The sequence below is a fragment of the Nycticebus coucang genome, chromosome 20, assembly GCF_027406575.1.
Source record: "Nycticebus coucang isolate mNycCou1 chromosome 20, mNycCou1.pri, whole genome shotgun sequence".
In the NCBI taxonomy this organism is placed as follows: Eukaryota; Metazoa; Chordata; class Mammalia; order Primates; family Lorisidae; genus Nycticebus; species Nycticebus coucang.
This window is the reverse complement of record NC_069799.1, coordinates 14,086,512-14,114,187: the sequence shown is the minus strand read 5'-3', so window position 1 is coordinate 14,114,187 and position 27,676 is coordinate 14,086,512. Positions and strand designations below refer to the sequence as shown.

Below are 27,676 nucleotides of genomic sequence, written 5' to 3'. Positions count from 1 at the left end.
CTCATTAACTCAGGGCGGCACCTGTGGCTCAAGGAGTAGGGTGCCAGTCCCATATGCGGGAGGTGGCGGGTTCAAACCCAGCCCCGGCCAAAAACCACAAAAAAAGAAAAAAAAAAAAAGAACTCATTAACTCAAGCAATCCAGCCAAATTTGCCTCCCAGTGGTAGAATTACAGGCCTGAGCCACTGCCCCCAGCCCACTTTGTTGATTTAATTAGAGATTCCCTTTAGGCCAACTTGGTGAAATATAAAATGTTGATAAATCCACCTTTCCAAATATCATGCCTTTCATAGACTATTTTAGACATGCCTAAGCCCCATGTTTAGTTCAAAATTTTCCTATTAAACCATGACTTATTTTAAGACAAACACTGCCATATTAGTTTTTGTCCTAGAAAAAAATTTTCCCTTTCCCTTTAAGGCTCTTTATGACCCATCGATTTTTGTATTCACTTTCCTTACATTTCTCTTCTACATATTGGAACTTTCTTGCCTTTTTTTTTTTTTCCTATTTTGAAAGAAAATTGCATCCTAGTAAATTCTTTACTTTATAAACACCTGAGAAAGGAGGCCCATGGATTTAGGTCTCTAACCTAAAGTTGACAGTTCATCCCAACATAAGGTGGGGCAGTTGTAAAGCACTAAAAAGGGATAAACAGAAACATCAGTGAGAAGAGGGACTTTAGAAAACACAGGAGTTTGTATTTTACCTTCCATTTCTAAAAGGGATATAGGAGAGGGAAAAAGAGGCCCCGAATGTCCAGGGAGAGCAGAGGAGTGGGCTCTGTTAGGAACATCAGTTTCTTTACTGTGACAGAGAGAGACAGCTTCCCAACAATCAGCCTTCCGAGCTGAACTTGCTCTGAAGCTGCAGTTTGTACATCAAACTGAAGAGTTCCAGAGGATCAGTGCTGGTTCAGGGATTTCACAGGGGCTATAAGGCGAATATGATCCTCTAACTCCAGGAGAGGGCAATGTCACTTCCGGTGCATCTCTCTAGTAGTGAGGGCATAGTCCCAGCACAGGCCCCTTCCTGAGCCATTTCTTATTTCAGGAACCCACAGTCATATTAGGAAAGGGCTCAGGCTGGGTGACTTTTTGCCTGAGCCTCTAGGGGAACGCAGTGCCTGGCAACATTTTTCCATAGTGGTAGAAACCATTTCAAAAACTTCCTTCTGCTCTTTGACCTGCTTATGGCCTGGCTTTCCTTATGGTCCACTCATCCCCATTCTCCTTACCTGGACCTTAAAAATCTGGTTTACATTCTGCTTGTGGAACCTGGCCCCCTTTAAGCTTCTGAATATCAGCACTAACTGGGACATGAAGTGCATTGTCAAGGTGAAGAAGAAAAAAGCAGATGAATTAGGGGCAGGTAAGGAACTACATTACCCGGAAGTGAAGACAGCAAGAGAGATGTAGGAGTAACAAGTAATATCCAGCAGGCAGAGTGAATTCAGAATGTCTATTGTTCCATTAGCTTATCTTGCTGAAGATGTATATTTTCCTCCCAGATAGTAACACCTAAATGTCAGATATCAGGGGAGCAGAGGTGAGGTATGTGTTCCCTTTTTTTGTTCCAGGTGCTAAACCATGGTTATTACAACCAAGACAGGGAAACGAATAAGCAGAACAAGCAGATACAAGTGTGCAAAAGGACAAAGTTTATAAAGAACTGTACACTTCACAAAAGGAACACAGATCTCAGTTTCAAGTGGAGAAGATCCTGGGATTAGTAAGATGTTTCCCCTGACACAGATTTTCCAATACTAGGTTAAGTGGTATGGGGGTAAAATATTCGTGATTTTTTTTGGAAATGGAAAAACCTTCCAGAATGGAGAGTCCTCCCATTTCTATCCTCATAATCAATGCACACTATTTGTCATTGAAATTGTAGAGCATGATAGAACTGGTGTAATTTGTACTATGTTAATGAGAATAGGTCACTTGAGCCTATTGTCATCTAACTGGCATGCCCAATCCAAAGACCCCTTTTTTGTGACCTTGGCCATATCTCCACATTGTGGCCTCTCTACATTATGAGACTCAACTTTGTAGAACAAATATCAGTCAGCTTTTGTTTTATGGAAACACCCTCTGCGCAATTTCTCCTTTTTAGTAAGGACAAAGGATCTCCTAGTATCATCTGCCCCTGCCCTCCTTAGCCCTACCTAACAGGATAAGCACAACTTTAAGGCTGTGAGACATGACTGACATTTGTAGAGTATTTCTTCTATTTGAATTATGATTAGTAAAGCGTGAGACACATTTAAAGATATTGTCGGGGGCCACTTATGGCTCAACGGAGTAAGGCACAGGACCTATATGCTGCAGGTGGCGGGTTCAAACCCAGCCCTGGCCAGAAACTGCAAAAAAAAAAAAGATATTGTCACACCCTTCACATATGTAGAATTTCTCTATGAATTCTGTTATGTACTAAAATGAGTACTGCTCATGGGATATGATGCTTTCCTCTCATTTGTTGGTCATTTCTACATTATAAATTTTTCATTCATACAATGGTTTAAGCATTAAAACATTGTAGTCAATCAGTTGAACTATACAGTAACTACTACTATAGTTAAACAGTAGTCAATCTCTTGACATTTGTAGGGTTTTAGTTAAATATGAATTCTAAGGTGTACAGAAAACAGTGCCTACTGGCATGAGGCTTTGCAACATCTTCATATTGTTACCATTTTTCTCTGCTATGATTTTTCTTATGTTTGCTAACACTGAGGACCACTGAAAACCTTGGCCACATTTTTCAGATTTGTAAGATTTCTCTACAATATGAATGTTCTTATGTGTAGTAAGGTTTGAGCTGTGGTTAAAGTCATTGCCACACTTTCCACATTTATAGGATTTCTTTCCAATTTGAATTCTTTTATGCTTAGCATGCTATGAACACCAGGTAAAGGCACTGCCACAGTCTCCATATGGAGTTTCTCTCCTCAGGGATTTTTTTCTATGTACAGTGAGGATAGTCCTCATTTATAATGTTTCTCTCCAGAATAAATTCTTAAATGTCTGAAAGGTTCACATACTAATGAAAGGCTTTATCATATTTTTGACCTTTGCAGAGTTTCTCTCAAAAATGAATTCTTTGATGTCCAGAAAGGGTGGAATAAAGTGTAAATGCCTTGCCACATTCTTCAAAGTTTTAGAGTTTCTTTCCACAAGAAATTCTTTGATGTTTACTGCGAGTTGTACTGCGTTGAAAGGCTTTACCACATTCTTTAAATTTGGAAGGCTTGTGTCCAGAGTGAATTCTTTGATGTTCAGAAAGGTTTGAGTGCTGGTTAAAGGCTTTTCCACATTCTTGACATTTGTAGGGTTTCTCTCCAGAGTGAATTCTTTGATATACAGAGTGGCTTAAGGAATTGTTAAAGGCTTTGCCACATTCTTGACATTTACAGGGTTTCTCTCCAGAGTGAATTTTTTGATGTGCAGAAAGGTATGAGTGCCTGGTAAAGGCTTTGCCACATTCTTGACATTTGTAGGGTTTCTCTCCAGAGTGAATTCTTTTATGTGCAGAAAGGTGTGAGTGGCGGTTAAAGGCTTTTCCACATTCTTGGCATTTGTACGGTTTCTCTCCAGAGTGAATTCTTTGATGTGCAGAAAGGTGTGACTGGCGATTAAAGGCTTTTCCACATTCTTGACATTTGCAGGTTTTGTCTCCAGAGTGAATTCTTTGATGTACAGAGAGGCTTGAGGAATTGTTAAAGGCTTTGCCACATTCTTTACATTTGTAGGGTTTCTCTCCAGAGTGAATTCTTTGATGTGTAGAAAGATGTGAATGGCGGTTAAAGGCTTTTCCACATTCTTGACATTTGTAGGGTTTCTCTCCAGTGTGAATTCTTTGATGTACAGAGAAGCTTGAGGAATTGTTAAAGGCTTTGCCACATTCTTTACATTTGTAGGGTTTCTCTCCAGAGTGAATTCTTTGATGTGCAGAAAGGTGTGACTGGCGATTAAAGGCTTTGCCACATTCTTTACATTTGTAGGGTTTCTCTCCAGAGTGAATTCTTTGATGTGCAGAAAGGTGTGACTGGCGATTAAAGGCTTTTCCACATTCCTGACATTTGTAGGGTTTCTCTCCAGAGTGAATTCTTTGGTGTACAGAGAGGTTTGAGTAATAGTTAAAGGCTTTTCCACATTCTTGACATTTGTAGGGTTTGTCTCCAGAGTGAATTCTTTGATGTACAGAGAGGCTTGAGGAATTGTTAAAGGCTTTGCCACATTCTTTACATTTGTAGGGTTTCTCTCCAGAGTGAATTCTTTGATGTGTAGAAAGATGTGAATGGCGGTTAAAGGCTTTTCCACATTCTTGACATTTGTAGGGTTTCTCTCCAGTGTGAATTCTTTGATGTACAGAGAAGCTTGAGGAATTGTTAAAGGCTTTGCCACACTCTTGACATTTGTAGGGTTTCTCTCCAGAGTGAATTCTTTGATGTGCAGAAAGGTGTGACTGGCGATTAAAGGCTTTGCCACAGTCTTTACATTTGTAGGGTTTCTCACCAGAGTGAATTCTTTGATGTACAGAGAAGTTTGAGAAATAGTTAAAGTCTTTGCCACATTCTTGACATTTGTAGGGTTTCTCTCCAGAGTGAGTTCTTTGATGTTCAGAAAGGTTTGAATAATGGTTAAAGGCTTTGCCACATTCTTTACATTTGTAGGGTTTCTCTCCAGAGTGAATTCTTTGATGTGCAGAAAGGTGTGACTGGCGATTAAAGGCTTTGCCACATTCTTTACATTTGTAGGGTTTCTCTCCAGAGTGAATTCTTTGATGTGCAGAAAGGTGTGACTGGTGATTAAAGGCTTTTCCACATTCCTGACATTTGTAGGGTTTCTCTCCAGAGTGAATTCTTTGGTGTACAGAGAGGTTTGAGTAATAGTTAAAGGCTTTTCCACATTCTTGACATTTGTAGGGTTTGTCTCCAGAGTGAATTCTTTGATGTACAGAGAGGCTTGAGGAATTGTTAAAGGCTTTGCCACATTCTTTACATTTGTAGGGTTTCTCTCCAGAGTGAATTCTTTGATGTGTAGAAAGATGTGAATGGCGGTTAAAGGCTTTTCCACATTCTTGACATTTGTAGGGTTTCTCTCCAGTGTGAATTCTTTGATGTACAGAGAAGCTTGAGGAATTGTTAAAGGCTTTGCCACACTCTTGACATTTGTAGGGTTTCTCTCCAGAGTGAATTCTTTGATGTGCAGAAAGGTGTGACTGGCGATTAAAGGCTTTGCCACAGTCTTTACATTTGTAGGGTTTCTCACCAGAGTGAATTCTTTGATGTACAGAGAAGTTTGAGAAATAGTTAAAGTCTTTGCCACATTCTTGACATTTGTAGGGTTTCTCTCCAGAGTGAGTTCTTTGATGTTCAGAAAGGTTTGAATAATGGTTAAAGGCTTTGCCACATTCTTTACATTTGTAGGGTTTCTCTCCAGAGTGAATTTTTTGATGTGCAGAAAGGTGTGACTGGCGGTTAAATGCTTTGCCACATTCTTGACATTTGTAGGGTTTCTCTCCAGAGTGAGTTCTTTGATGTACAGAAAGGCATGAGTGCCGGTTAAAGGCTTTTCCACATTCTTGACATTTGTATGGTTTCTCTCCAGAGTGAGTTCTTTGATGTCCAGTAAGGTTTGAATAATGGTTAAAGGCTTTGCCACATTCTTGACATTTGTAAGGTTTGTCTCCAGAGTGAGCTCTTTGATGTACAGAAAGGTTTGAGTGCCAGGTAAAGGCTTTGCCACATTCTTGACATTTGTAGGGTTTCTCTCCAGAGTGAAGTCTTTGATGTACAGAAAGGTTTGAATAATAGTTAAAGGCTTTTCCGCATTCTTGACATTTGTAGGGTTTCTCTCCAGAGTGAGTTCTTTGATGTTCTGAAAGGTTTGAGTAATGGTTAAAGGCTTTGCCACATTCTTCACATTTGTAGGGTTTCTCTCCAGAGTGAATTCTTTGATGTACAGAAAGGTATAAGTGCCGGTTAAAGGCTCTGCCACATTCTTGACATTTGTAGGGTTTTCCCCCAGAATAAATTCTTTGATGTCCTGAAATGCTTGAGTACTGTTTAAGGGCTTTGCAACAGTCTTGACTTTTGTACGGTTTCTCTCCAGAATAAATTATTTTATGGCCAAAAATATGTGAGTGCTGCTTAGTAATTTTATCACATTTGTTATAGTTGCAGGGTGTTTCTCCAGTCTCAAATATCTTATGGTTATGATACTTTGTACTGTGTCTATGGAATTTGTCATCATTTTTACACTTGTTGAGATTCTCTCCATTATGGAGTCTTGAGCAAGATTGGAAGACTTGGCTACCTTCTTTGCATTTGTACTGTTTTTCTCCAATATGAATTATCTTATGAGCTGTAAAGGTGAGCAGAGGTTAGAGGTGTTCCCATAACTTTTACATTTAAAAGTTTGCTCTAAGGTATATATCCTTGTATATCTATTTAGATTTGACAATTTTCTGGAGACATTCAAATTACTCAACCTGAAATCAATCAATCTATAAACAAATACATAAATATGGGTGTGCATATATACATACATATAAAATAAAAGGAAAAATCATCAATAATAATACAAATGAAAGAGCCACATAGAACAAAAACAAAAGTTTGCCATATTTATCCTCACCATAGAATTTATGCCACCTTAATACAGAATGGGAAAAATGGAAGTAAACTTCCAAATCCCAGCTTTGTCCTGAAAAAGAAAATAGTGACACCTTTGTAAATCCTTCTTTCTTTTTGAGGGTGTTTCCAAAGAAAGGTTGCTGATACCCATCAGTGAGAGTGCTGAAAGGAATGGTGTTTAGTATATAAGACAGACTAGGGATGCTGAATTCCAAGGTAAAATATTATAGCAGCAGAGAGACTCAAGTCTAGCAAGTGATAAAAAAATCATTTTTTCTTTTTTAGGTGGCCAAGGCAGGATCAAAACCGTTACCCTCGTTGTATGTGGTCTGCACTCTACCCACTGAGATATGGGTGCCACCAATTATAAGACACTCTTAAGAGGATAATGGAAAAATGCTTCCACTAGAAAGTAACCACACATTTCCACAGGCAAAACAATTTCCGACTGTACAGTTCTCTCTTTTTTAGTACAATGTGTGTCAGAGTCTTGCAGAATGCAGCCACAGTTTGTGAAAGATGACTTTTCTAATCCTCAAAAATCAATGAAAGCTTATAACATATAAAATGTTAGGGGGCAGCGCCTGTGGCTCAGTGAGTAAGGCGCCGGCCCCATATGCCGAGGGTGGCAGGTTCAAACCGAGCCCCGGCCAAACTGCAACAACAAAATAAATAAATAAAATAAAAAATAAAAAATAAAATGTTAGGGGGACATAATCCAAAGAATCAAAAAAAAAATTCTGGAATTAACCATAAAAAATAGAGATGTCTAAATTACCTTAAAACTTTATCTGAATAATGCTAAATGCACCAAATAGGAATGATACAGACAACTAAGTAAAAGCAGAAAAATGAAGGTACCAAACACAATGAAAATGACTGAGCAGTCTCAAATGTAAGAAAAGAGGTATAAAGAGCTAGGAGAAACAAAGAGTCCCATAAAAAGACACATGAAGATCAAGGATTTGAAAGTCAAGCACAAGGGCGGCGCCTGTGGCTCAGTGGTTAGGGCTCCGGTGCCATATATTGAGGGTGGAGGGTCGAACCGAGCCCAAGCCAAACTGCAAAGAAAAATAGCCAGGGATTGTGGTGGGTGCCTGTAGTCCCAGCTACTCGAGAGGCTGAGGCAGGAGAATGGCCTAAGCCCAAGAGCAGGAGGTTACTATGAGCTGTGATGCAACAGCACTCTACTGAGGGCAACAAAGAGAAACTCTGTCTCACAAAAGAAAAAGAAAAGAAAAGAAAGAAAGAAAGAGGGCGACATCTGTGGCTCAAAGGGTAAGGTACTGCCCCATATGCCAGTGGTGGTGGGTTCAAACCCAGCCCCAGCCATAAAACTGCAAAAAATAAAAGATAAATAAAAAAATAAAAATTATTGTTTTTTCGGGTTTTTTTGGTGGGGGTTGGTCGGGGCAGGGTTTGAACCTGCCACCTCTGGCATATGGGGCTGGCACCCTACTCCTTTGAGACACAGGTGCCGCCAAAAAAATAAAAATTATTAATAAAAAAAAAAGAAATGAAAAGAGAAGTTGGCACTAAACCTGTGGTAATGGGTCTACACGTACAATATAACAGGATGTAATTGTTGACATCAATAACAAAATCCAGTACAAATGTAAAAAGAATTGTCAACAGTAAGTTCTTCTCTTTCAAAAGTTATCGAAATAATTGAAAGTAATTTCTTTTTCAAAATTTATGTACACAAGGCCAGGTGGGGGTGGCTCATGGGTAGATTGCTTTAGCCCCTGACTTCCAAATCAGCCTGAGCAAAAGAGAGACCCTGACTCTACTAAGAGTTGAAGGCAGTGCCTGTGGCTCAAAGAAGTAGGGTGCCAGTCCCATATGCCAGAGGTGGCGGGTTCAAACCCAGCCCTAGCCAAAAACTGCAAAAAAAAAAAAAGGAAAGAAAAGAAAAGAAACTAAGAGTTGAAGGTTGCCTTGAGGTATGATGATACCATGGCACTCTACTAAGGGTGACAGCTTGAGACTCAGTCTCAAAAAAAAAAAAAAAAATTACATTTATGGATTAAACTTCACAATGAAATGACAGACATTAAATAAAGATAGGGAGGCCAGGCACGGTGTTTCATGCCTTCAATACCAGGACTCTTGGAGTCCTAGGTGGGTGGATTGCTTGAGCTTTCAGGTTCAAGACCAGGCTGAGCCAGAGACCCTGTCTATAAAAAAAAAGCTGGGTGTTGTAACAAGCACCTGTAATGTGAGCAATTCCAGAGGCTGAGACAAGAGGATCATTGCAGTCCAGGACATTGAAGTTGCTTTGAGCTATGATGCCATGGCAGTGAACTGGGGGGAACAAAGTGAGATGCTGCCTCAAAAAAAAGTAATAATATATAATAAAATAAAATAAAATGAGTAAAGATAGGGATTTAAAAAATTTAAAAAATTAAAATCCAACTCTATACTATTAAGTGATACTTATCTTACATGTAATGACAAACATGGAATAAAAAATGGCAAGACAGAAAGATATTTGGCCAGGTACAGTGGTTCATGGCTGAAATCCCAGCACTCTGGGAGGCCAAGCAGGTGCATAGCTTGATGTCATTGGTTCGAGACCACCTTGAGCAAAAAGCGAGACCCCTTTTCTAATAAGAATAGAAAAACTGAGGCATATAATCCCTTGAGGCCAAAAGTTGGAAGTTGCTGTGAGGTATGACGCCACAGCACTCTACCCAGAGGAACATCTTCAGACTCTTATCTCAAAAAAAAAGAACAAGAAAGATATTTAATTCCAATATTTATCAAATGAGAGCAAGGGATATTATCATAAAGGAGATATGTATATGTATATAAATATGTGTGTGTGTGTCTAGATACAAACACGTGTTAAAACAGAGCCTCACCCTATGGCCCACACTAGAGTGCTATAGGATCAGCCTAGCTCATAGCAACTGAAACTCCTAGATTCAAGCAATCCTCCTCAATCAGCCTTCTGACTAGCTGGCATTCTAAACGTGCCTGCAATGATATTCAGGTAATTTTATCTTCCATTTCTAGGAGACATGGGGTGTTGCTCTTGTTCCAGCTGGTCTCCAACTCCTGAGTTTAAGACATCCTCTCATCTCAGCCTACGAGATTGCTAGCATTATAGATATATGCTCCTGAACCCAGCCACAGCACAATATATTTTGAGGCAAAACACATCTTATTTTGTAAAATATACTTTAAGTGAAAATGGCCACAAAAGATAAAAAATATGAAATAATAATATAAGGGCTTATTTGTTAGAAACCTGTAACTCATTGTTGTTATTTTGAATATATATAAAAGATATAATGAAAAAAATGTAGGACAGATAAACAACCCTCATGTACATGGTCCAATAAACAGCTATATGCACACAAATTTATTGCAGCATTATTCACATAATCCATTTGTGAAAGAAATCTACACCTCGCTCAAGAAAACAAATAGTGAAATACAATTTAGGATAGAAAAATGACATAAAAATGACAGAGTATTACTCAGCTTCTAAAATCAGGAAATCTTCTAACATCTCTAATAAAGATTAATGTTAACTTTATGGTAAATGAAATGGCCTTTCAAAAATTATCTTCAAATACACAAATAGGGCGGTACCTGTGGCTGAATGGGCAGGGCACAGGCCCTATATGTCTTGGGTGGCAGGTTTGAACCCGGCCCCGGCAATGACAAATGCAAAAAAAAAAAGCCAGGTGTTGTGGCCAAGAGAAAGAAACCTAAGCTTCTTAGAAATCATTTCCAACAAAGCTGAGCTTCCCTAATCACACTGTATTGTGCGGTTTTTGCCCAGAAATTGAACCTCTGACCAGTGTTACCTGCTCCACTCACTCCAACCTACCTGGGTGCTTGAGTAGTGTCTGCTGTGTCTTCACCTTCCAGGGTTCTTTGCTTTGCTCCAGACAAGTGATGAGGTCTGGCTTAGAGACAGCAAGACCTGTTTTATTAGAAAAAGAATTGGGATTCTTCAATTGGCAATCTAATGCCTTGGTGAAGTAGAGAAAAGGACATTTTAGAAGATCCTGAAATAATAATCCCAAACAGATTTCCTTACAGAAACTTCAGAATCTGCCCCATGATCATATCAATGTATACAGTTATGATTTAATAAAAAAAAAAAACAACTTCAGGGCGGCACCTGTGGCTCAAGGAGTAGGGCGCTGGTCCCATATGCCGGAGGTGGCGGGTTCAAACCCAGCCCCGGCCAAAAACCACAAAAAAAAAAAAAAAAAAAAAAAAACAACTTCAGAATCGTTAAAAAGTATTTAAAGTTAGAACATTCCTAACTCCTCCACTACCAAAAGTACTGAAATCCCATTTGGTGCTAGAAATCAGACTCAAAGGTATGAGTAACTATCTAGGCCATGAAATCTCTGAAATTTCCATTTATCTAGTGAAGGATATAAATCAGCTCAAAAAAGGTAAGATTAATGCCAAAATAAAACAACTACAATTTTTCTTTTCTATACCAAGATATCCTAAAGTTTTCCATAGAAACAAGAACCTGATACTCAGTCAATGAATAAACTCAATAAAAACCTTCTACAAGGAGAGAATATGAATTGTTTAGTGTAGAACTAAAACTGTGTTTATAAGTTGTCCTCACCCAGGAAGACCAGGTTTCTGTAGGTCTCCAACATGACTTCCTGATACAAATGCTGCTGAGCAGGGTCCAGGCAGGCCCACTCATCCATAGAGAATTCAATAGACACGTCCTTGAATGTCAACACTCCCTGAAAAACAAACATATTTACCAAGAAAACACGGGCATGTAGAATTTCACTTTTTTTTTTTTTTTTTTTGAGACAGAGTCTCAAGCTGTGACCCTGGGTAAGGCACTGTGGTGTCACAGCTCACAGTAACCTTAAACTCTTGGGCTTAAGTGATTTTCTTGCCTCAGTCTCCTAGTTGGGTCTACAGGTGCCCTCTACAATGCCCAGCTATTTTGTTTTTTTTTTTTGCCATTGTCACTGTTGTTTAGCTGGCCCAGGCTGGGTTCAAACCCAGCAGCCTGGGTGTATGTGGCCAGTGCCTTAACCACTGTGCTACAGGCACCCAGCCATGAATTTCACTTTTAGTTTAGTGAATGAAGAGAACAGTTGCCAACTAACAAGAGTAAATGCAATTACCTAATAAGTATAGAAGGGATATATTTCCTCATGTGTTGTCTAACACTGAAGAAAAGGGATGGACTGGCATCCACGTAACCGGTGCACACATCAGACATTTTTGGTTGATACAGTAGAAATAAAAGACCACCGATACAGGCATGTAGAATTTTATGCCTTATTTACATCATACATTATAATCTGTGTATGTTTTTTATATGATAATGTCATGGTGAGATAAATGGTAACTCTAAAGTTTTAATGTGTACAAGAAAGAACTGGAGATCTTGAAAAAATGTAGACAGTTATTCAGATGATATAGGGTGAACATTACATTTCTAAATTTCCCACAACCTCAATAGGAATGACAATGCTTCATTCCCATAATGATATTATATCAAACATGCAGTGAACTGCAGATACTGGATTTAACCAAGTGATTCCTGAACCAGTAAGCAAAGATGAAAACCTTTACTTTCCAAAGAAAGGTATATGAAAGAGAATCTAAGAAGAATGGTGTGCTTCCTAAATAAATGTTTTGATTTGTTCACAGTAGTTGATAATCTCCCCAAGTTCTTTTTTTTTGGCCAGTGCTGGGTTTGAACCCGCCACCCCCGGCATATGGAGCCAGCGCCCCACTTCTTTGAGCCACAGGCACCACCCTCCCCAAGTTCTTATTAACAATACAGAAGATATACTGAACCTTACAATAGAATATGTGTCAATGAACACTGTAACTGGCTTGGTGCCTATAGCACAGTGGCTAGGGTGCCAGTCACATACACTGGAGCTGGCAAGTTCGAATCCCACCGGGGCCTATCAAAGAATAATGATAACTACAAACAAAAAACAGCTGGGTGTTGTGGTGGACACCTGTAGTCCCAGCTACTTTGGAGGCTGAAGCAAGAGAATCACTTGAGCCCGGGAGTTTGAGGTTGCCATGAGCTGTGATGCCATGATACTCTACCCAGGACGACAGCCTGGGACTCTGCCTAGAAACAAAACAAAACAAACAAACAAACAAAAAAAAACAAGAACACACACACACAAAACCAGAACACCCTGAGTGTATAAAATTAATATCAACTGTAACAGGATAAATTAGTATCAGGTGTTGATTCACAAGTACAAACCAAACATCTGTACTGTGATAGTACTGGCCAAAAAAAGTAACTTATAATCTGATAAAAACTAGTTGAGAAAAACCCAGTTTGGGCAAAGTTCCAGTTATAGAAATCTGGCATGTCTTCTAATCTCTAATTGTATTTTTTTTTTTTTTTTTTTTGTAGAGACAGAGTCTCACTGTACCTACCTCGGGTAGAGTGCCATGGCGTCACACGGCTCACAGCAACCTCTAACTCTTGGGCTTACGCGATTCTCTTGCCTCAGCCTCCCGAGCAGCTGGGACTACAGGCGCCTGCCACAACGCCCGGCTATTTTTTTTTTGTTGTTGTTGTTGCAGTTTGGCAGGGGCTGGTTTTGAACCCGCCACCCTCAGCATATGGGGCCGGCGCCCTACTGACTGAGCCACAGGCGTCGCCCTCTAATTGTATCTTTAAATAGCCTTCTTTACCTTCCCACAAAGTAACTCTGTTCTAATTATTCTGTTTTTGAGAACTTTGAAACTCTTATCCTGATTTCTGAAAAGTGGATTTTTGAGATTGAGAGGAATTAGACCAGTGGTTCTCAACCTTCCTAATGCCCCAACCCTTTAATACAGTTCCTGTGGGTCGCAACCCACAGACTGAGAGCCGCTGCATTAGACAAAAAGGGAAATGGTGGGTGGCACCTTTGGCTCAGTGAGTAGGGTGCCAGCCCCATATGCAGAGGGTGGCAGGTTCAAACCCAGCCCTGGCCAAACTGCAACAAAAAAGTAACTGGGCATTGTGGCAAGCACCTGTAGTCCCAGCTGCTCAGGAGGCTGAGGCAAGAGAATCATGTAAGCCCAAGAGTTAGAGGTTGCTGTGAGCTGTGTGAGGTCATGGCACTCTACCCGAGGGCGGTACAGTGAGACTCTGTCTCTACCAAAAAAAAAAAAAAAAAAAATAGGAAAATGGCATTGTGTAAGGAAGGGATCTGGGGGGCCAGAGGGTTGGGGGGGTTAATTTTCTCCCTGAAACAGAATGGTTATTTAAGAAAGTGATAGGCAGGGCAACCCAGGAAATTTATAATATTTGTAGATTGTGCAGGTTAAATGAACCCCATAAAAGGAAATTTGTGAAGGAATTTACATGTGATCCAGTTCACTATGTATTTCCTTTATAATCTTTTGGCTTGTAATCTTGCTTGAACAAATGTTTTAAGCCTTTGACAAACCTTCCAGGATCAAAACTCTAAATTTGGTCTTTTTGATATATCAAGACCACTGAAAATCTGAGAAAGACAGTAGGCTTCATTGGTTTGTTAAAAATGTATAGGAAACATTGTCAAATATGAAATGGTGGTTAATTTTGTGTGGCTTACATTTATATGTCTTTTTCAATATTATAAAATATTGGTCTGACTTAGGGCATATTGTCAATAATCATTTTAATTCAACTCAGAAAGTATTTTTTATAAATGCCTGAGTCCAAACTTTGTACTTCAAAAGAAATATTAGGAGAGGCTGATGAATTATCTCAAATTCAAGTTTCTGATGTCTTTGGAAATTAAATAGCCCTGGGCTAAAAGCAAACTAACTACTACAACTTTAATTAGAATGCTAACATGTCCATGAGTATGGCTAACCTAACTTTAAACAGGACAGAAATCAGTCACATAGAATGGGGCTGATTTGTTAAGGCTTTTTGTTTGAAATATTGCTAATCCTGTCTGTATTCTGTTTTCCAGAAGTCACAAAAGCCACTTTCTGTTTCTTCAGCTATTTGTAGCTTTCAACAATGTATGTATTTATAGCCAGAATTTGAAACATTTTTCTCTCTCCTTGATTTCTCCGGAATTTGAAAGCCATTTGTAAGTATTCTTAATTTCTGACAATACAGTTATTTGCATAAGTTCAATAAGCGATTCTTGGGCAAAGAGTATAGAATTATATATAGTAGTTATATTTCTCTGAAACTTTAAGGCTCAACAAAGGTCACCTGGTGGCTACACTGAAAAATTTTGTGCAGTATTAAACGTTATCTGCTGTATCTGTACAGGTACCTCAGGAAAATTAGAACCTGAATGAGAATTTCCCAGTATATTGTATGAGTGTAAAACAACCTGATAAGTGTCCTCACACCCAAATGATGTTCAGAAACATTCACTCAAAGTTTCCCGAACTTTGGATCAGTTCTGTATAGACTCTTAAAATTAGGTATTATCTTAAGAACTGTGCTAAGTCTGTAAGTAGGAATACTAATGTGTAAACCTTAGCCTCGAAATCCAGAACTTGTACATGTTTGTAGGTAAGTGCTAAGTGGTTTCATTCTCTTACACTTAACCAAATCTTGACTTCATCCCTGTCAGTGAGTGTAAGGGAGCCAGAAGGCCACAAATGTATGCAAGGTGGCTGAGGTGATGCAGAAGCCAGATGAAAGCCCTGAGAATTTCTGTGAAAGACTGTGTGAAACATACAGACTGCCAAACCATTGTATGTAGTTACTAAGGGGGAAGACAGAAGCCCTAGGAAGAGTAACAAGAAAGATCTCCACTTGGGTATTAACCATGTTTTGCTTAGTCTTTTGTGTCGGTACATCCTTTCTCTCTGGGGCATTAAAGGGATCAAGTCTAAGTCAAAGATCAGAACCTGGTCCCTCTCAAAGCAATGTAGAAGTGACTTTACACCATCATCATGACCACATGCATGGCAGCAAAAGTGGAAGGAATCCTTGCCTGGATTCACTGTCCCGTGGGAAGCAAAGGTAACTTTTAAGATGGTCAAGATGCCCTGGTCCAGCCACATACTGAGAGCTGGCTAGTTGACACAAAGATGAAGCCTGAGGAAACTCCTCACAGAACTTGTCTTAATTGGACTTTGGGAAAAGAGGAGGAGGAATGTAATCTGTGTATCCTCACCACTGACACAGGATAAAGGGTGACTGGGACTAATCTTCAGACACTAGTACCTTGTGAGCTAGCTTTCTTGCAGTAAGAGAAGGGCAAACAGAGAAAATGATAAGAACATTTTACACTGTGTTAGAAAACACTGTGTTGGAGAAAGTAGCACAGGGCAAGGGAGATTGGGATTCATTGAAGGGAAGCATTTCTAGGTAGAGTGGTTGCAGTCAGCCTCAGTGAAAAGGTCACACTTGAGCACCAATGAGTAGAAAGTAAGGAAGTGAGTCTTTAGGGAGGGGCCAGGCATGGTGGCTCATACCTGTAATGCTAGCACTCTGGGGGGCTGAGGTATGAGGATTGCTTGAGCTCATGAGTTTGAGACCAGCCCCAGCAAGAGCAAGACCCTGTCTCTACTAAAAATAGAAAAACTAGCCAGGTGTTGTGGCAGGCACCTATAGTCCCAAGCTACTTGGGAGGTTGAGGCAGGAGGATCTCTCAAACCCAAGAGTTTTAGGTTGCTATGAGCTATGATGCCAGGATATTCTACCAAAGGCAACAGAGTAAGACTCTGTCTCAAAGGGAAAAAAAGAATATATAAAGGGAGAGGATTCCAGACTGAAGGGATTGTCAGTGAAAATTATTACATGTTCTTCAGGTGGGAACGTGTCTGGATCACTGGATGTTAGAGAGGCCAGTGTGGTGGGAGTGGTGTGATCAGGAAGGCAAGAGGGGAATAGAAGGACCAAGAGGTCATAGTGCACTACACCATACAAGGCTCTGAAGGCCATTGAGGATGTTATTTTGAGTGGAACAGGAATCTATGGAGGGTTTTGAGGGGTGGGAGCAGTTCAGTTCTGGATTTCTAAAGGCAGTGAATATACATCAGAAGTTGGAGATAGAAAGTCTGGATTTGGCTCAGCGCCTGTGGCTCAAGCAGCTAAGGCGCCAGCCACATATACCGGAGCCGGCGGGTTCAAATCCAGCCTGGGCCTGCCAAACAACAATGATAGCTGCAACCAAAAAATAGCCAGGTGTTGCGACGGGCGGCTGTAGTCCCAGCTACTTGGGAGGCGGTGGCAGGAGAATCGCTTGAGCCCAGGAGTTGGAGGTTGCTGTGAGCTGTGATGCCACAGCACTCCCTCTCATAAAAAAAAAAAGAAAAAAGTCTGGGTTCATGAGATACGTTTGGGAGTAGTTGGCATAGATATCCGAAACCAGAGAATTGGTAGCAATCACTGAGAATAAAGCAGCATAGATAGAAAAATGAAAATGTCCAAGAACTGTCCTAAAACTTTCTGACATTGTTTTTTCATCTACCAACTGCCAGCCACATTTAAATCTCAAGACTTAAGACCCCTAGATAAAGAGCCCACGTAGAGACTCCAGTTAGTTCAGTTCTTTCCCCTTCCAGAAGTTCTGGTGCATTTTACTTCTTCTGTATTCCTTTCTAACTCCTTTTTTTTTTTTTTTTTTTTTTTTTGGCCGGGGCTGGGTTTGAACCCGCCACCTCCGGCATAAGGGACCAGCGCCCTACTCCTTGAGCCACAGGCGCCGCCCTCCTTTCTAACTTCTAATAAAAATTCTATCTTACCACTGATCTGTGGTCCGTGGATTCATTCTTTGAATCCCTGAGACTAAGGACCTACTGAATAGTGAAATTCCGGTATCAGAATGGTTGAACTTTAGAGTGAATCATACAAAAACTAGAGGGGAGGTGGGAAGGAGATTGGTGTGCTCTCACCTAAGAGGCACAATGTAAAAGTATATGACACACCTCTCAACATGGACTTGAACACACAAATACAAACTATGTAACTTAAACATTTCTACCCTCATATTAATCTGAAATTTACAAAGAAAGAGGAGATGCAAAAACAGAACAACAGATAAGTATTTTCATTGTTTAAATATCTATTTTGGAGTCAGTGTCTCACTCTATAGCCCTAGACTAGATTGAGGAATGTCATAATTCACAGCAACGTCCAACTCCTGGGCTCAACCAATACTCACGGTTCAGCCTCCCAAGTAACTGTGACTACAGCACCCCCTAGCCCCCAAAAACACTGGATAATTTTTGTATTCTTAATAGAGACAGGGTCTTGCTCTTGCTCAGGCTGATCAACAACTCCTGAGCTAAAACAATCCACTCACCTCATCCTGTCAGCGAGACAGAATGGTAGACATTAGCCTTGGCACTTGGCCTCTTTGAATATATGAAAACATTTTCATTTCTCAAGAAGTATATATACATATCTGTATACAGATGTATCCTAATCTTGACCTAAAGAAAGCCTTCTGTCACCCTGTGTGCAGGACCCACTGAGCAACTGAGCTTTTCCACACCTCTTGAAAGCACATGTAGTGAGAAGATTGAATCAGCCACGCTAAAGCCTAGAAAACACAGCTGGTCTGGAGGTTTTTGTCCCATATGACCTACCCACCTGTCTCTCATACTTATGGTTTTATAAATTTAGCTCCCATCCTAAAGATGACCATATCGAATAGTTGAGGATCTTAACTTTTGAATTGCAAATGTCATAAACGGTCACCACATTGTGACATAATATTCAAAATAAGGTGCCACCGTGTTCAGCTCCCAGAAGCCAAAGGGAAGCACCGCCAAAGCCCCAGACCCACACCACGACTGTGGCAAGCGGTGCCTTCTCAGGCAGCTCGGAGAGGGCCGAGGGCCGTTCATAGTACCCTCTGCAGTCGCATTCCTGGGCCAAAATAACTGCCCAGGATGGCGCCTATGGATCAATGGGTAGCGCGCCAGCCCTTTATTTTTTATTTATTTATTTTTGAGATAAAGCCTCAAGCTGTTGCCCTGGGTAGAGTTCTGTGGCATCACAGCTAATGGCAACCTGCAACTCCTGGGCTTAAATGATTCTCTTGCCTCAGCCTCCCAAGTAGCTGGGAGAAACCTGCCACAACGGCCGGCCATTTTTTGGTTGCAGTTGTCATATTGTTTGGCAGGCCTGGGCTGGATTTTAACCCGCCAGCTCTGGTGTATGTAGCTGACATCCCAGCCACTTGAGATACAGGCTCTGAGCCAGGCAGATTCATTGTCAACATGTACTTTATCTCAGTCTGCACCCAACATCCAGAAAAAAACTCCAAAAATCTCCCCAAGGTCACCAAACCCCTCAATAAGACCTTATTAACCTGGCTTTTAAAGTTTTAAATAATTGTGAGGAGGCTTTTAGAAGACAGCAGCTCTCAAGATTCCAGTTATTGGCTTCTGCCATTAGGCAAAACCCAGCAGTTTCTCAAAATTCCTCAGGGTACTCTAAAAAATGAGATTTCCCCTGGGACTGTGTTTTAAAGGCAGCAGGCCAGGTCACTAGGCAAAACTATGCCCAAAACAAAACCCTGCCCTCAAACTGTGTCCAATCTGCAAAAGATCTCAGTGGAAGTTTAAAAAACCAAGTCGCTCTGAGAATTTGGTTCACAGACATTCCCAGAATAAGGCAAAATTCTGCCCAAGTTCTCCTGGGGACCTGGTTGGTGGATGCACCCAAAACATGCCTCAAATTCCTGACCTTCTGGGCTAGCTGTTAAAGATTCACAGTTCACAGAGCATCATAGTGTCCCCTGGATAATTACAAAGTCTAAACTCTGGAGGAAATTGCCAGTGAAAGATAAGCCAATTTCTTTTTTAATAGACATGGGAGCAACTTCTCTTTTTTTATTTTTTATTTTTGTAGAGACAGAGTCTCACTGTACCGCCCTTGGTAGAGTGCCGTGGCGTCACACGGCTCACAGCAACCTCTAAGTCTTGGGCTTACGCGATTCTCTTGCCTCAGCTTCCCGAGCAGCTGGGACTACAGGCGCCCACCACAACGCCCGGCTATTTTTTTTTTTTTTGGTTGCAGTTTGGCCGGGGCTGGGTTTGAACCCGCCACCCTCGGTATATGGGGCCGGCGCCCTACTCACTGAGCCACAGGCGCCGCCCAGAGCAACTTCTTCCATGCTGCCATCTAATAAAGGTCTTTTAGAACAGAGATGTCGATGATGAGTATTGATGGTAATGTAATCTATCCCATGTTACTCCAACTTTATGGTGCACACTTTCTGGACACATTTTTGCATTGATTCCTTATAATTCCCTCGTGTAAAGTTCCCCTCTAGGTAGAGATACTCTCTCATAATTGCAAGCAACTTTGATGAATCCTTCTGGTTCCCACCTCTAACTACCCATCCTGCTCCTCTCCAACCTCTCCCCAACAACCCCTCTGTTCTCTCCATCTGACCTCCCTGTAGATGCTATTGTAACACTACAGCACCCTTTCCAAATATTTCTCTTTTTCCCTTGCCTAATCCTGAAGATACCTGGTTTATCGATGGCAGTTCTTTTAAGCCCACTGCTCACTCCATTGCCAAGACAGGTTTTGCTATTATGTCTTTTTCCCACATTACCACCTCTGTAACTCTGCCTTCGGGCATTTCCTCACAACAAGCAGAATTCTTAGCCCTCAGTAAAACCTTACAATTCCACCATGCAGCCATAAGGCAAGAAAGGGGATTTATGACCACCCAAGGCTCCTCCATCATCAATGCCACACTCCTTAAAGACCTCCTAAATGGAACCACGCTTCCAAAGGAAATTGCCATTATTCACTGTAAAGGACACCACATTATTCCTAGATTCCATCCCCTCACCTCTATTCAGAGCAACAAAGACCCAGCTATCATTAGCCACATCTCCTCCCAAATTGCACAAGCCCTAGGAATTCAGTGGCATCTACATGTGCCTTACAGACCCCAATCATGAGGAAAAGTAGAACAAACGAATAGCATCCTTATACAACAGCTCACAAAATCAGTGCCCTGCAAGCCTTTATCTTCTTCTTGGACAGGCCCTCACATGATTCTTTACAGCAACCTCATGGCTGTTCACCTTGAGGAACCCCACTTAGGATTCACAGATCCTAAAGAAAATGGTGCTATACAGGAATACCTCCAACACTGAGGAACTATCACTGGATATCGCAAGTGTCCCCTGCCACCTCAAACTCACCAGGATCCCTGAAGAATTTACTTCTTAACAAATGTATAACATTCTTCCCCAATTTTTTCCTTTTCTCTATAACTTTTCTCAGGATGCCTGGCTACTCTCACATGTTCAAGTTGGGTCGACCTCCTTGGAGCCTCTAAAAATCTGTGACTACAGGGCACCTTCCAAGACTTTCTCCATCAAGAAACACAATTTCCTTATTCTTTTTTTTTTCTCTTTCTGGCTACCCTTCCTACGGATTCTGACTTTTCTCCCCACCCATCAATCTCAACTAATGATTAAATCACTAATCATAATCCTTCTTTTTCTCAGTTACAGATCAGCAATTCCTTGCTTCATCTCTAGATTTATTGAACAATCACCTGAGAACTGTCATATCATAACCCTACTAAACACCAACCTCCTCATACTGAAGAAAAACCAAAAAAAATCCTGTAAACACAAGTCCTCTACCCTCCAATTCTTTTTTACAGGCAGCCAACACAGCCCTTTCCCCCAGCAAGGAGCCATCAAAAAGAATCCACCAACATCACCCTACCTCCTTATAATAAACTAAAGAGGCTGGTCTGATAGATCAACTGTCCAAATAAATTTGCCTGGCCCAGACAGGCTCAGGTTCAGGGTCCACCCAGAGAAGGTCAAACTCAGGTCCCTCTCAGGAAATAGGAATGCCAACAATCTTGACTGCCCAAACCCTTTAATTCCTGGTCTGCCATAGCGCACGTGTGGATTTCTCCCCAGTCAGGAATATCAGCCCACCTGTACTCGGGGTGGAATGAAGACCACGTTAACTGCAAAAATTGGATCTATCTTTTCCTTTCGCCTCTCATCTCAGAATGATTTTATCCTTGGGTCTGGAACCTTTCATTAAATACACCACTGTAGCCATTTTTGTCATACCAACAGTACAATCTGAAAATTAGTCCATTGGCATGTGCCATCGTCAAGGCCCTTAATACAACTTCTCAAGCCAAAAACACTCAGAGCATTAAATTAAAACAAGTATGAGAAGCTATACTAAAAAATCAAGTATCCATTATTGATTATTAAAACACAATCATAGGCTCATGCTGGAATACTATGACTGTTACCATCCATGGTGAGGATGTCAAGAAACCACACAGAAAGGTTGTGTGTAGGTGTTTGGGCCCCAGCTGACAGCTAGCATCAAGGAGTGCAAGTTACTGCGGGTTGAGAACCACTGCTATAAGAGAAGAAGATGCAGAGAGTAGGAGGTCCCATGAAGATAGAAGCAGAGACTGGAGTTACGTAGTCACGAGCCTGGGGCCACCAGAAGCTGGGACAGTGACTACCTCAAGCCACCACTGCATCACTCTACAATGTATATAATGAAAAAGAACTATGAACTAGAAAAATACCTTCTCTAAACTGTACTTAAATGTGGAACACTGGAGACTCCATGGGTTAGCAAGAAGAGCACTGGCTTTGGAGTTCGGGAACACAGATTTGAGCCTTTCTCTAAGGAGCTGTGGAATCTGGAATGTTTCCTCTGTGGTAGGTATGGAAACCTCAGCTGGTGCTCTATGTAGGACAAGAAAAGAATTTCTCTAGGCCAAGATTAGGATATAAAAGTATACACTTTTTTTTTGTTTTGGACAGATGAGACATTCATTTTGTTTTAGACAGGGAAGGAGAGAGATGGGAAAGAGAAAACAGAGAGCAGGGAGTTGGCATGGCAAAAGACAGAAAAGAAAAGAAAATAGAAAAGTCTGTGCCCAGATCCAGTGGGCAGCTGAATTTAAGGGGGACAAAAATGTAAGTGTAGTGGAATTCACAAGGTATTATGAATGTGAAATGTTGTGTCTTTTTTTTCTCCCGCAAGTTTGAAGACAGACATTTTTCCCAGTGTAACCAATCCTGAGCCCTGATTGTTCATATTCCATTATTTATTAGGGACACTCAGGAATCACTGGAGACTTAAAGGAACAAATTCTAAGAGACAAATAAGTGGTGGAATGTAAACAGAAAGAATTTTTATTTCCTTTTGGTCTGTTGGGTTCTTCAATGGTTTGTAAAAACAGGTGGGAGGAGGGGATGCTGGCAAGAACAAGAAAGCCACTGAGATAATTTTAGTCTTTATTGGAAACCCAAGAATTAATCATTTTTCTATTTCACTATAACCATGACTATCCTTACATTCTGCCCAATGGATTTAATAGTACTGTTGGGTTTCAGGGAATCTGCCTGTCTCCTAAAATGTCAGGGTTTCAGGCAGCTGCCTGGGATACACATCCGGAATTTCAGGTCCTTAATCTTGAGGTTTGAAGAATGAAAACCATGGACCACCACACAAACAAAGCAAAAGGGCAGAGTTTATTGAAAGATAAAAAGATAGATAAGTGGAAGAGGGGTAACAGAACCTTCAGTACCAGAAGGGGGCCCAAATGAGCAGCCCATATAGGCCTTTTGTCTGGTGGGGTTATATAACACACCTCCCTTTCCTGTGGGCAAGGGGGTTTGGGGAATATGTCCCAAACATGTCACAATTGGCCAGGAGCCTCCAGGTGGAAAATAATCCTAAAATGAGCAATGAAATACACTCCTTGCAGTCTTTGCCCTGAGCAAGGTGTGTGATCCCTGCTCCAGGAGGCACTGCTGGATGAGATACTGAGATTCGATCAGGCTGCCTTTTCTCCTCTTCTCTAGAGGAAGAGAAAGGTAGGTTTACAGAGTATGAGCAAGAGCAAGATACAGGCTTACAGAGCTAGACGTGTTCACCACAGACAATAAACAGGCCTCCATTGCCAGGGCAAGTAGGCAAAGAGGTGAGGGTATGGCTGGCCATTCTCTTTTATACCTCCTGGGTCAGGCCTACTTGTGGTTCAGAGGTCACTTTGGGACCAGAGTCTTACAGGTGGACCTCCCATGAGCCTCTCTGAGAACCCATGGGGGGTGAACTACATGATAATTACTCTTCAGGCTGTTCTAGGCCATCTTCAAGACAATGTTGTACTTATTGTTAGACTAGAGGGCCTTGTGCATCCTTTTGCATTTGGAATGCTGAGTTCTGCTTGGTAGATTGGTAGGATGACGCCCCTCCTCCCCAGTGCGAGCAATTGTTTGGGACAGACTCAAGGTGGGCAGCCCCAAGAAGGAGCCCTGCCCCCACCTCTTGCCTTCATTCCCAGGAGAGCTTTTCCCAACTACCTACCTAACAATACCACTCCCACTATCTCTTTGGTTACTGTGAGAATGAAATAATCTAGATGCTCAATAAATGTTTACTGAATGTTGTTGGATAAATGATGGTGAGAGTACTTTAAAAACTGTATTTTAATAGTCTACCCAAAATGCATACTTATAGGGTGTTGTAAATGTAATATAATAAATATATATTTGTTTTATCCCTGGTTCCTGGGGGGGAAAAAAAAAAACAATCATAGATGTAAAAACTTTAAAATTATATACTGCTTCAATTTATCTAACAGTCCCCAACTCATTAAAAGCAAGTAAAGTTGTGGGCGGCGCCTGTGGCTCAGTCGGTAGGGCGCCAGCCCCATATACCGAGGTTGGCGGGTTCAAACCCGGCCCCGGCCAAACTGCAACCAAAAAATAGCCGGGCGTTGTGGCGGGCGCCTGTGGTCCCAGCTACTCGGGAGGCTGAGGCAAGAGAATCACTTGAGCCCAGGAGTTGGAGGTTGCTGTGAGCTGTGTGAGGCCACGGCACTCTACCAAGGGCCATAAAGTGAGACTCTGTCTCTACAAAAAAAAAAAAAAAAAAAAGCAAGTAAAGTTGTATAAAACACATAATCCAAATAAACAAAAAACAAGATTTTTCAGAATAGCCAATACTTCCTATCTAAACAATTGTCATAATTACCCAACATTACCTAAGTCTGTATATGTTTTATATTAAAAGCGTCTCAATATGTTACAAAATGCAATGTATACCATTCATATGTACCCGCTGTTTCACAAATTTTTCTTTATTTTACTTTATTTTATTCTAGACAGAGTCTCACTTTGTCATCATCTAGTAGAGTGCCTGGCGTCACAGCTCATACCAACCTCAAACTATTGGGCTTATGGGATTCTCATGCTTTGGGCTCCCAAGTAGTTGGTACTACAGGTGGCAGCTACAACGCTGGGCTTTTTTTTTTTTTTTTTTTTTTAAAGATTAGGTGTCCCTGTGGCTCAGGATGATCTTAAACTCATGAACTCAGGCAATCTAACTGCCTAGGCCTGCCAGAGTGCTAGTATTACAGGCCTGAGCGATGCTCAGCCATGTTTCACAAATGTCAGAAACAAAATTAACCAGCACAGCCCACATATCAATTTAACTAAGCATAACTAGCTTAAAAATATGTAAAATTATTTTCATTTTAAATCAATTTCATAGATGTGAAAATAAAATAGAGAATGTGGTAGACAGAGACAACCCCACAGCCTTTCTTGCTATTTATGAAGTGAGAATTCACCTTAAAACATAGGAAGAGTAAGTCAGTCAAACAGGCCAAACCAGAAATAGGAAATAAAGATAAAAAAGAAAAAAAACAAAAAACAAAGAAAGTGCTTGCCAAATTATTACCTATACAAATTATTAAAATTTGTTACACAGAAAAAACAGCATTTAAAAAATTACTCTCTCGGGCGGCGCCTGTGGCTCAGTGAGTAGGGTGCCGGCCCCATATGCCGAGGGTGGCGGGTTCAAACCCAGCCCCGGCCAAACTGCAACAAAAAATAGCCGGGCGTTATGGCGGGCGCCTGTAGTCCCAGCTTGGGAGGCTGAGGCAAGAGAATCGCGTAAGCCCAAGAGTTAGAGGTTGCTGTGAGCCGTCTGACACCACGGCACTCTACCCGAGGGCGGTACAGTGAGACTCTGTCTCTACAAAAAAAAAAAAAAAAAAAAAATTACTCTCTCAGGCGGCACCTGTGGCTCTGTGGGCAGGACACCTGCCCCATATACCGAGGATGGTGGGTTCAAACCCGGCGCAAGCCAAACTGCAACAAAAAACAGCCAGGCGTTGTGGCGGGCGCCTGTAGTCCCAGCTACTCCGGATGCTGAGGCAAGGGAATCGCCTAAGCCCAGGAGCTGGAGGTTGCTGTGAGCTGTATGATGCCACGGCACTGTACTGTGAGCGATAAAGTGAAACTCTGTCTCTAAAAAAGGAAAAAAAAAATTACTCTCTCATTGTTCTGCAGAATTGCTAGCTTGTCTTATAATAAAGTCTTTTTGCGCATCCACGCCCTGTCCCGGTGTTTACAACAGACAACTGAGCCACTTCCGGTTCCACAACAAAGTGAGCTACCAAGTGCAGACTTCAGTTTTTTTTAACAAAAGAATGGAGGGGTTGAGGGCCCCACAGACCACAGCCCCTCTCAGTAACAAGCCCCACACACTCAGTTGGGATTCTTCCCTGAGGACCTTTCTAACGTCACCACAAGGGATGTCGGGCGCTGCAGGCACACAGCTGCTCCCTGCTCCACTACACCTTCTGAAAAGTGGGGTCCGTGGGCCAAAGGGTCCCAGTGGTAAACTTTGTTCTGAAGACTAAAACTGAAGGGAAATTGCTGGTCCCGCCACAGCCACTTAGGGCTCCAACCACGCCCCTCCCCCTCTCAGGACACCCAGTCTCTATACTCACCATTTCCCAGCTCCCGGGATGTCCTGATATCCTCCCTACAGATCTCCCAGTACATGCAGGTCACAGGGTGACAGAGGCTGCTGCAGACACGTGAGATCTCCAGGAACGAAATCGGTGAAGAGGATTGCCCAGCTCCAGAGACAAACTCTGCTCTGAATCCTCAGTGCCTCCTTCTTCTTTCTGGCTGTGCATCAGATTGGACAGTTCATATTGGAGCATCCCTGATTGGATAGGTCCTAAGAACCCACCTCTCTGACTTTGAGTAACAGGAATGCAATCCAACAAGAGGCTGGAAGAGGCCAGAATGCTAATAGTTTCTTCCCCACAACACTTTTTTCTTATTATTTTTTTTTAATTTAAGGGCAGGGATCATGATTTTATCTCGATATTCCAGGGCCACTGTGCTTGCCAGACAGTAACTGTTTAACAAATTTTGACAAAAGGAATGAAACTATTTACTGAGTGTTTAGTATGTGTGAGGCTTGGGCACCTATTATTTAAATAGGAGTTACACTCTTCTGTGAAGGTGTTTTAAATTTACATGGTGATGTCTAGGTAAAAACATTCACATAAAGCACTCAGGAACTGGGCGGCCCCTGTGGCTTGGTGGGTTGGGTACCGTGTGATGGTTCCATCCCACCTGGAAAGGCCAGCCAAAACAGCAGTGACAACTGCAACAAAAAATGGCCTGCCTCACCCTATCTGGTGGGTGAGGCAAGAGAATCGCCTAAGCCCCAGACTTAGGAGGGTGCTGTGAGCTGGGACGTCATGACACTCTATGGAGAGGGACAAAGTGAGATTCTGTCTCAAAAAAAAAAAAAAAAACTCAGTAAACTTACAGACAAATGAACGCTATTGGGAGTTAAAGCAAAGGCTGTCAATGCCAGTTCAGAGAAGGGTGAAATTACCTGTCATCTCCAGGGCCTTGGCATTGCAGGAAGCTTCATGCAGGAGGTGGTGTTTAAACTCCCAACTAACAGCCACTACATAGGACTATGTGGTACAACTCCTGGGGGGAAGGGCTGAGCTACAACGTGGACTTTTCCTAACAAACTCGGTAGCTCTTTTTACACAGGGCTTTGTTCCTGCCCTGACATGCAGCTCTGCCTGAGGGATATTTGTATTTAGCGCTGAATAGAAATTATATCCTTTTATTAATTTCAGTTATAGATGCATACATATGTGTTTATATATCAACAGAAAGTAAATACATGTTTTCCACTCAAAGAAACAAGTTAACAATCTTGCATGTATTATGGTGAAAAGTTATATAAAAGGTGGATATAAAGCTCATGTGCAATTTACAATAGTTTACTATTTAAAC

The 27,676-nt window shown here is 41.5% G+C and overlaps 1 protein-coding gene across 1 annotated transcript; it reads right to left on the bottom strand.

Moving 5' to 3' along the window:
* Positions 1–505: 505 nt before the first annotated feature.
* On the bottom strand, positions 506–26,378 carry LOC128572920 (zinc finger protein 91-like). Its single transcript, XM_053573077.1, has 4 exons — positions 26,353–26,378; positions 11,247–11,373; positions 10,482–10,577; positions 506–6,368 (listed from the first exon to the last, which is right to left on the bottom strand). The coding sequence occupies exons 1-4, from the start codon at positions 26,353–26,355 to the stop codon at positions 3,160–3,162; spliced, it is 3,435 nt and encodes a 1,144-aa protein (XP_053429052.1). The 5' UTR covers positions 26,356–26,378; the 3' UTR covers positions 506–3,159.
* Positions 26,379–27,676: the final 1,298 nt, after the last annotated feature.